The following is a 9823-nucleotide window of genomic DNA, read 5'->3' on the forward strand; positions in this document are numbered from 1 at the left end:
TTTGGGTTCTCAATGTCGCCAGGAGCCTGAGTCTTCCCGGAAGAGTCTTGCTGCCCACTCACACGGAGTCCCGACCTTGCCTCTTATTTTTGGAGTGATGAAAATGTTCTTCTCAAAACATAAATGTTTTCTTTGGCTACTCAGGCTGACCCTGCTAAAACCTGAGCATGTAGTTTAGAGCATCAGCAGAACCAGGTGAGAAATTCTTAAAGAGCTTTCCCTTTCTGGGGATTAAACATTTTGCTCTTAGCCACAGGAGTGGGGAGGCCGAGGGAGACTGTTTCCCACAGAAAATGCAGGGGCTCAGGGGGATGCAGCTCTGCTTGGCCTCTTCCTGCCTCAGTGCGGGGCTGCACCTGGAGCACCTGGGTGGGGTTTATTTACTCTTTTCTCACACAGTAGAGGCTCAGATTCTGCACCAATGGACGGCTGTGTGTCAGAGCTTATTAGACAACGTTGTTGCCAATGTCTCTGCTCCATCAGAAGCATCGTTTGGTGTGCTGTTCTCAGTGTATCAGGGCAGGCCCTTCATGTCCTCGCAGCACTCGTCGGGTTTAGTGATGAGTGGTTGCTGCTCTTCTGTGTTGCGTTCTCCTAACTCCTTCTGAATTTGTTGTTCTACAGGTTCTTCCTGCTTCTTTGAAAATGTTGTTGTGTCTTATGTTTAAAATTTTTTTTATTGAGCTGTAATTCACACTGCATAGGCCTTGTCCTTTTAAAGTATACAATTCAGGGGTTTTTAGTCTATTCACATGGTCATGCAGCCACCACCACCATCAAAATCCAGAACATTCTCGTCATCCCGCAAAGAAACCCCATAGCCATCGGCAGTCAGTCCTGCTCCCCGCGTCCCTGGCAGCTGTGACTCTACTTCCTGTCTCTGTGGATTTGCCTGTTCTGGACACTTCATAGACATCATAGTCTTTCATGGCTGGCGTCTTTTCCTCAGCATCATGCTTTCAAGGTTCATCTGTGTTGCAGCATGTGTCAGTACCTCATTTCCTTTTATGGCTGAATAATGTTCCAGTGTAGATATTAATCATTATTTGATCCATTCAGTTGATGTGCATTGGGGTTGTTTCCACTTTTTGGCTATTATCTTGAACTCCTGACCTCAGGTGATCCACCCACCTCGGCCTCCCAAAGTGCTAGGATTACAGGCGTGAGCCACAGCGCCCGGCCCTTGGCTATTATCAGTAATGCTGCTAGCAGTATTTGGTTACAGGTTTTTGTGTGAACCTAGGTTTTCATTTTTCTGGGATGAATGATCAAGCGTACAGTTGCTGGGTTTTAGAGTAGTTGCATGTTGAGTTTTTACAAAACTGCCAGAGCGTTGTTCACGGCTGCTTTATGGGTTTACATTCCTGCCGCACTGTGTTTTCCCACGTCCTTACCAACACTTGGGATTGTCTGACTTCGTAAATTCCAGCCATCTTGGTGGGTCTGAAGTGATGTCTTGTGCGTTTGATTTGCATTTCCTGATGACTAATGATGTTGAGGGTCTTAGTTGTATGTTTTCTTTGGAGACATGTCCGTTCAAATTTTACGTCCATTAAAAAAAATTTTTTTCCCCCCTGGAAACAGGATCTCACTATGTTGCACAGGCTAGATGTGAATTCCCAGGCTCAAATAATCCCCCCTCCTCAGCCTTCTGAGTAGCTGAGACCTCATGTGTGCACCACTGCACCTACCCTTATGTCCAGTTTTCTAATTAGGTTGTCTGTTTATGACTGAGTTGTAAATTCTTTATATACTCTGGACGCGAGGTTGGATATGGGATGTGCACGTATTCCTCCCATTCTGTGGGTTGTGTTTTCACCTGCTTTTGTGCTTTGAAGCACAATGTCTTTAATTTTGATGAAGTCCACTGTAACTGTTTTTAGTATGTGCTTGTGCTTTTGGTGTCATAGCTAAGAAACTATTGCCTAATCCAAGGTCATGAGGGATTTATGCACATGCATTTTTCTAAGAGTTTTATAGCTTTTTGTTTTCTTGTTTATTTTTTTGAGAGGGAGTCTCACTCTGTTTTACAGTCTCTGCTCACTGCAACCTCTGCCTCCTGGGTTCAAGTGATTGTCCTGCCTCAGCCTCCCAAGTAGCTGGGACTACAGGCACACGCCACCAGCCACTTTTTTTTGTTTTAAGTAGAGACGGGGTTTCACCATGTTGGTCAGGATGGTCTCAATCTCTTGACCTCTGCCCTCCTTGGCCTCCCAAAGTGCTGGGATTACAGGCATGAGCCACCGCACCCAGCCTAGTTTTAACTTGTGTTAGGTCTTCGTTGTATATGGAGTGAGGGGGAGGTTCAACCTCATGTGTTCGCATGTGGATACCTAGTTATCTCAGCATCATTTATGGAACATGAGTTGTTTCTCAAATGGTGGGGTTTGTTTTGTTTGTTTGTGTGTGTGTGTGTGTGTGTGTGTGTGTGTGTGTGTGTTTTATGGGTGGTCCTTCCTGGCAATGAGGAAGAGAATGTGAGGTTCTTGGCTTCAACGACAGAGACGAGTGTAACGAGTGCATCTTGCACAGCAGGAACTATTTTGGTGCTTAGGTTACAGATGGGAATAGGTCCTGGTTCCGGTCCTCAGGGAGTTCACTTCTCTACACAGGAATAGAAGCAAAAACTGCTCTACAGTCTTCCTTGCTGTGGCATCCAGTTCTGGCTCCAGAAACTACCCTCTTCAAGTGGCAGAGATACCTTTAAAGAGTTTTTTGGTGCCTCATGTCTTTTCTGTAGGAGTCTTGGTAGGTCGTGCAGAAATACTGGGGAAGACATCCCTGAAGATCTGGAATGTGACACGGACAGACTCAGCCCTTTATCGCTGTGAGGTGGTTGCTCGAAATGACCGCAAGGAAATTGATGAGATCATGATCGAGTTAACTGTGCAAGGTAGGAGCTCATGCAAAGGCGAGACATCGCCGCCCTTTTCAGACCTCGTGAGCCTATAGCCATAGGAGGCAAGAGATCGGCTTGTATCTTGGTTTCTTTCCGTCCAGAACTCTATCCCTGAGGGGTTCACATGGCTTAGGGAGAGCACTGTTGAGAGCCGAGACTGCCTGAGCTGGGGCAGAAGTTGAGGAGGGAAGTGAAGCTCCTGCCACTTCCTTCCACCTTCTAGAGGAGGCGCCTTCACACACGGGAGGGCAGGAGGCAGCGGTGGAGGGTCAGTCTGCAGATGGGATCCTGGGAGCGGCAGTGGCGCAGCACGCCCTCGATTGCTTTTCTTGTCTTTGGAGCTGATTTCTTGTGGGCGTTAATAAGAATGGAGCCTTGTCGCTGAGGTATCAAACACCACCCTCTTCTTCTCCTGCAGTGAAGCCAGTGACCCCCGTCTGTAGAGTGCCAAAAGCTGTACCAGTAGGCAAGATGGCGATGCTGCACTGCCAGGAGAGCGAGGGCCACCCCCGGCCTCACTACAGCTGGTATCGCAATGATGTGCCGCTGCCCACGGATTCCAGAGCCAATCCCAGATTCCGCAATTCCTCTTTCCACCTCAACTCTGAAACAGGCACTCTGGTAAGCTCTCTTCTAAGAGGTGAGGACGGAGATGTCTTTGTTGGGGCAATTGATGCTTATTGTGGAAAGAAGAGTTATTAGAAGAGATGGTGAAACTCTTGATAAGACAGGAGCTAAAAGTCTAGAATGTTAGTGATCATACAGGAAAAGTGACCCTTCCTCCTTTTTATCTTTCTCCTTTTTATCCTTCCTCCTTTTTATCTTTCTTTCTCTTCCTTATAAATAAGGAAGAGAAAGAAACCATAGATTGAGACTGAAGAGGGATATTAAAAATGTTGCTGGGGTCCTAATGTGGATAATCGACTGTAAAAGTCATTAGACCATCAGGGAAATTCGATTACTAGCTGGTATTTGGTGATCTGTTAAGCAACTGTTAATTGCTTTAGGCATGGTAAAGGTACTGTGGTTATGATTGATACAGTTCAAGTCTTCTAGAGATACATAGCGAAGTGTTTGTGGGTAGAAGGTGTTTGGAATTTGTTTCAGGATAACCCAGCGGTGGTGGTGGGAGGTGGGGGAGGAAAGCAAACAGGCGGGACGCAGTGACCTGGCCAGCAAGCCACACCAGGCTTTCACTACGCGTGCGTCTCTCTCGGAGGTACCTTCTGGTCTGTGGACTGTCCAGCTCCACACGGTCATCAGACAGATTATCATAGGGCCCTGTGTGTTCATTTTGCCAAAATGTTGTCTGAGGAGCAGACATTGTTGAAGAGCTCCTTTACCGGAATAAAAGCAAGGCTCCACCTCACATCCTGGATGTTGTCAGGCTTTGGGGTCTCCAGTCCCAAGGGGATTGGTCGTTGGGGAGCCCTCAGCAGGTATCAGGCAGTGGATCGGGGAGGAACCTGCACAGTGCCGGGGAAGCCACGGGGAAGTCAAAAGCCAGCAAGCGGGTGTCAACCTCGTTCTGGACCCAGCTAGATGTGCCCTCAGAAGTCTGCCTTGTGATTGGCCCAATTATCTACTTGTCATTCCCTGAAACAGGTGTTCAGTGCTGTTCACAAGGACGACTCTGGGCGGTATTACTGCATTGCTTCCAATGACGCAGGCTCAGCCAGGTGTGAGGAGCAGGAGATGGAAGTCTGTGAGTCTCTTTTTCAAAAGGTTTCATCACAAGACTGGGAAGTGAATAGAACATTCCAAATTTAATATTTTACTGTCAGTTTAGAGGTCTCCAGAAATTTATCCAGTTATTATCATTTTGTAGAAAACTGACAGAATTTTAGCTCCAGTAATTTTATCTGCAGACAGAGCTTTAGCCCCTAGAGATAATATTATCTCAGGGCTCTAGTTCCCCTAAAGGCGGGGCGGGGGGTATTGAGAGGAGGCTGCAGACAGATAGGATGTGTCCAGATCACTTGGGAAGCTTGTTTTTTTAATTAAAAAAAAAAAAAAAAAAAAAAAAAGACAGGGTCTTGTTTTGCTGCCCAGGCTGGAGGGCAGTGGTGCAAACACAGGTCACTACAGCCTCGAACTCCCAGATTCAAGCCATCCTGCCATCTCAGCCTCCTGAGTAGCTGGGACAACAGGCACATACACTGCTCAGCTAATTTCATTTTTTATAGAGATGGGATCTCACTATGTCACCCAGGCTGGTCTCAAAACTCCTGGCCTCAAGCAGTCCTGCCACCTCAGCCTCCCCAAGTGCTGGGATTACAGGCCTGAGCCACTGTGCCCAGCCAGGAGCTTTGGTTGAATCCTCCCTATTTGCAGCTCCCCCCAGAGCAGTGTTTTCCATCTGGAATCACTGTTTCACTTACAGATGCGAGCCTACCTCAGACATATGCTACAAATGTTTGTGTGCAAGACGAGCATTCCAAGGGATTCTTCTCATCTGTCTCATCTGAGAACCTCTGCTTTACGGTGTTTTCTCCTGAAGTTTTGCCCCAAACCTATTTTAGCCTACTGACATTTTAGTGATGAAACTTGAGAACTGACATTATAAAATCAATTTGCATGGCCAGGCGTGGCGGGTCATACTTGTAATCCTGGCACTTTGGGAGGCTGAGGTGGGTACATTACCTGAGGCCAGGAGTTCGAGACCAGCCTGGCCAACATGGCAAAACCCTGTGTCTACTAAAAATACAAAAATTAGCCAGGTGTGGTGGTGGGCGCCTGTTGTGATCCCAGCTACCTGGGAGGCTGAGGCAGGAGAATCACTTGAACCTTGGAGGTAGAGGTTGCAGTGAGCCAAGATCGTACCACAGCACTTCACCCTAGGCAACAGGGCGAGACTCTCAAAAAAAAAAAAAAAATTGCAAGTTGATTTTTAAGTGTACATTCATATTTGAGAACCAATACAGAGAGTTTTTAAAAGCTTCCAAGTTACTTGGCTCTTGTTGACAAATTCCCTGCATAGTTTTCCATGTGTTGCTTGCCTAAAGAGCTGGCAGAGCCCCATATGAAGGTGACCCCAGTGCCTTTGCCCAGTATACAGACATGAGAACAGGGCTCCAGGGGGTTTCCTCTCAGAGAGCTTATAGATCAGAGGTCAGGCAGCCAGTGGAGACGAAGCTCGAGTTCTTACCTAGGATTTTTTACTTTGTAATAGGGCTTGAAACTAACTTTCTCCAGCAATCCACAACAAAGGGAGACCCTGGAAATTAGGGATGTTTTCTCCCTTGGGATCCTGGCTCCTAATCTTGTCGTTAGAAGCATTTTCTCCGTAAGTTAGGTTCTCAGGCATTCGGCCGAGGATCTTTAAGCCTCCGGTACCAAGCCCATTTTAATAGTTTTCCGTGTAACTGCATTTCAACGGTAGAAGTCTCAGTACTTTTTACATATGATGTCAGGAGTCACGGTGTCCTATATGTTCTAGGCTGGAAAGGGTCTAAGTGTTGTCTCTTCTAGCTGGGTAGGCCCGAGAGGGTGGGGGCAAGCGGGTTTGGAGTGAAGGAAGGAGGCACAGCAGGTCCTTTTAAAGAACAGATAGTGTGTGTCATGGCTTTCCCCAAACCTCCTTTGCTTCAGATGACCTGAACATTGGCGGAATTATCGGGGGGGTGCTGGTTGTCCTTGCTGTGCTGGCCCTGATCTCGTTGGGCATCTGCTGTGCATACAGACGCGGCTACTTCATCAGCAGTAAACAGGATGGAGAAAGGTGAGCCTACCTTCTGTGAAAAAAGGGAAGTTCAAGCTGGCAATGATGTCACGACCCTGTGGCTAAAATGCCCTCTTCTCCTCACAGTTACAAGAACCCAGGGAAAGCAGATGGAGTTAACTACATCAGGACTGACGAGGAGGTAATGATTTAGTAAACCTGGAAATCTAGGTGAACCCAGCAGGAAAAACAGCACTCCTCCTTGGAAACCGTGTGGGTCTCCTAGGAAGACGTCTGAGTGATCACGCAGCTCCTGAGCTCCTCAGCCTCTTCACAGTAACACACACACACTAACGGGATTTGTGCTTTGCAAGCACTAGTGATCGTACTTTTAAAGAATGATGATTTGATTTGTATTTAGCTCATGTTAGTCTTAGTGTTTCTTCTTCTTGCCACCAGGCCCCTTGATGGCTCTAACTCTGTGTTGGCTTTGCAGGGCGACTTCAGACACAAGTCATCGTTTTTGATCTGAGAGCCGCAGTGTGGCCAAGAGCACACATGCACATACCTCTACTAGAAACTCCTGTCAAGGCAGCGAGAGCTGAGTGCACTTGGACAGAGCTAGACACTCATGCAGAAGCTTTTTGTTTTGGCCAAAGTTGACCACTACTCTTTTTACTCTAACAAGCCACATGAATAAAAGAATTCTCCTCAAGGTGGACACCGTAAATGTAAACAAAGGAAGAGAAACTGCGTGCGTTCACTGAGTTGGGTTTCTGGCCTGATTCCCACAAGTGTTAAGGTGATCTTAAAGAGCGTGCTCACATAAACGCGCCTGTGCTGGGTCCTGTGAAGCCTGGACAGCGAGCGCCCTGTGAGGGGGCGAGGTGGCGGTGTGGCTCCAGCAGTGAGCACGTCCTGGCGGGAACCCACAAAAGGCTTCGTAGGCAGCGGCCTTACTTCATCAGCCCATACACGCCACCGCAGTTTCTTCTCAAAGGCTCTGCTGATCCGTGTTGCAGTGTCCGTTGTGGAGAAGCTTTTTGGATCAGCATTTTATAAAAACAACCACAATCGGGAAGCAAATTGCTTGCTGGAAGAGGGATCTTGCCTGAGGAACCCTGCTTGTCCAACAGTGTCAGGATTTAAGGAAAACCTTCGTCTTAGGCTAAGTCTGAAATGGTACTGAAATGTGCTTTTCTATGGGTCTTTATTTTATAAAATTTTACATCTAAATTTTTGCTAAGGATATATTTTGATTATTGAAAAGAAAATTTCTATTTAAACTGTAAATACATTGTCATACAATGTTAAATAACCTATTTTTTTTTTAAAGAGTTCAACTTAAGGTAGAAGTTCCAAGCGGAACTAGTGTTAAATTGGAAAATATCAATAATTAAGAGTATATTACCCAAGGAATCCTCTCGTGGAAGCTTACTGCAATGTTCATTTTCTCACCTAAGTTTTAGCCTTTTTTCCAAGAGAACTTAGGCTGTCTACACATCAAACCACTGTTGCTTAGGAAACCTTTCAAAATTACAGTTGAGCAATGTTGAAATCAGTTTGCATCTCTCCAAAAGAAACCTCCCAGGTTAGCTTTGAACTGCCTCTTCCTGAGATGAACAGGACGGTGTGTACCCAGAGGCCGCCCAGAAGCCCTCAGATGTACATAGATGGACGTCAGTCAGCTCCTGGGGCTGCACCAGGCGCCCCACTCTAGCTCAGCACTGCCTTGCTGTCTGCCAGGAGGCTCAGGCATCACTGAGCCTGGCCGTGTGCCCGTGAGCTTTTCTCCCGTGGCCCTGGCCCTTGCTTCATCCAGTACAGCGCTAAGGTGGGCACTCCAGGGACACTGGTGTCTTCCATGTAGTGTCCCAGCTTTGGGCTCCCACAACAGACCTTTTTGGTTACGGATGGCTTACAAAATACAGCCCCCACTGCTATTGTTTTTAAAGTTTGTTTTAATTATTTAGACTAAGACCAAAGGCAATTGCGAAATCAAGTCTGTCACTACAATAATATTTTTAAAATAGATTCCACTGTTCCTCTTTGCCACAGAGAAAGCACGCAGACGCCACAGGTTGTCATTTCATAACAAACCATTATGGAGTGGCGGCCAGTCCAGCCTTTGAGGAACCTCGGGTGGTGCAGGCAGGTGAAAGGCCTGGCAGTGAGGAAAGTGAAATGCCTCAATCAAAAGCAGTTTTCTAATTTTGATTTAAAATGTTTCATCTGCCGGAGACACTGCTCAGTTTGTGGGGAAACATCCCTCTGAAGCCTGAGTCCTCAAGAGCAGGTGTTCTCAGCCTCACATGCCTTGCCGTGCTGGACTCGGGACTGAAGTGCTCCAAAGCAAGGAGCTGCTGAGGAGGAGCACCTCACTCCACCGTGTGCCCGAGGGATGCCTCTCACTAGTCACCTGGTCGTTCAGCTTACAGTGTCTTGAGTTTTTATACGTTGACAGCTTTTTTTAACTGCATACATGAGACTATGTTGACTTCTTGTAGTTATGTGAAACCCTTTGCCACAGGCCTCCTGGCAGAGGGAGGAAATGCTCCAGCAGTGGCTCGGTGCTCCATGGCGTGTTCTGCATGGCATCCTGGATGCTGGGCATGGGAGTTCCCTCCACTGCCACCTTGGTGGACAGGGATGGCTCCCCACCCTCAGTCAGTGTAGGGGAGTAACGCTCCAGCCTCCTCCTTGGTTGTCATAGTGAGAGGGTGGCCTTATTGCCCCCTCTTCTGATACCCTAAAACCTTCTACACTAGTGCCATGGGAACCAGGTCTGACGAAGTAGAGAGACGTGAAGGTGGAGTCTGGGAAGTAGTTGCCTATAACAGACTAGGAACACTCATGTATTGTAAGATATGAATGTGACTCGACCCAAGGCCCATACGAGGCTGTGATTCTGCCTTTGGGATGGATGTTGCTGTACATAGATATTACAGACTTGTACTAACACACCTATAATTTGGTATTTGTTTAACCTCATTTATAAAAACTTAAAAAAAACCCAAACATCGCTTCATTCTTTCTTGTTTGCTCTTAGCGTTGAGTTTGTCTCTTCTTCCCAGCATTTCAGTGGTTAGGCGTGCACACCAGAAATGCTACGATCTATCCACGAGGGACGTCGTGCCTGGGTCGTAGGCACAGCAGCGCTGTGCCCGCCACCACCTAGTCCACCTGTGTCACGGTTCCCACGTGGGATGGCAGTGGGCGGAGCTCAGTGGCATCCCATCCCCAAAACCAACCAATGCACAAAA

The 9823-nt window shown here is 47.3% G+C and overlaps 1 protein-coding gene across 2 annotated transcripts in view; it reads left to right on the forward strand.

Annotated features, from left to right (window-relative positions):
* The window catches only part of JAM3 (junctional adhesion molecule 3), a 100265-nt gene extending 90687 nt beyond the window's left edge, over positions 1-9578 (forward strand). Inside the window, exons 4-9 of one of the 2 annotated variants that reach the window (XM_074400432.1) lie at positions 2741-2893; positions 3318-3520; positions 4505-4604; positions 6491-6620; positions 6708-6762; positions 7057-7179. In XM_074400432.1, coding sequence (XP_074256533.1) covers positions 2741-2893; positions 3318-3520; positions 4505-4604; positions 6491-6620; positions 6708-6762; positions 7057-7092 — 677 coding nt within the window. In that variant the 3' untranslated portion in view covers positions 7093-7179. Of the gene's footprint in view, positions 1-2740; positions 2894-3317; positions 3521-4504; positions 4605-6490; positions 6621-6707; positions 6763-7056 lie in introns of both variants that reach the window. The other variant, XM_039462234.2, reaches the window with a different exon arrangement.
* Positions 9579-9823: the final 245 nt, after the last annotated feature.

Source organism: Saimiri boliviensis, chromosome 6 (assembly GCF_048565385.1).
Source record: "Saimiri boliviensis isolate mSaiBol1 chromosome 6, mSaiBol1.pri, whole genome shotgun sequence".
NCBI lineage: Eukaryota > Metazoa > Chordata > Mammalia > Primates > Cebidae > Saimiri > Saimiri boliviensis.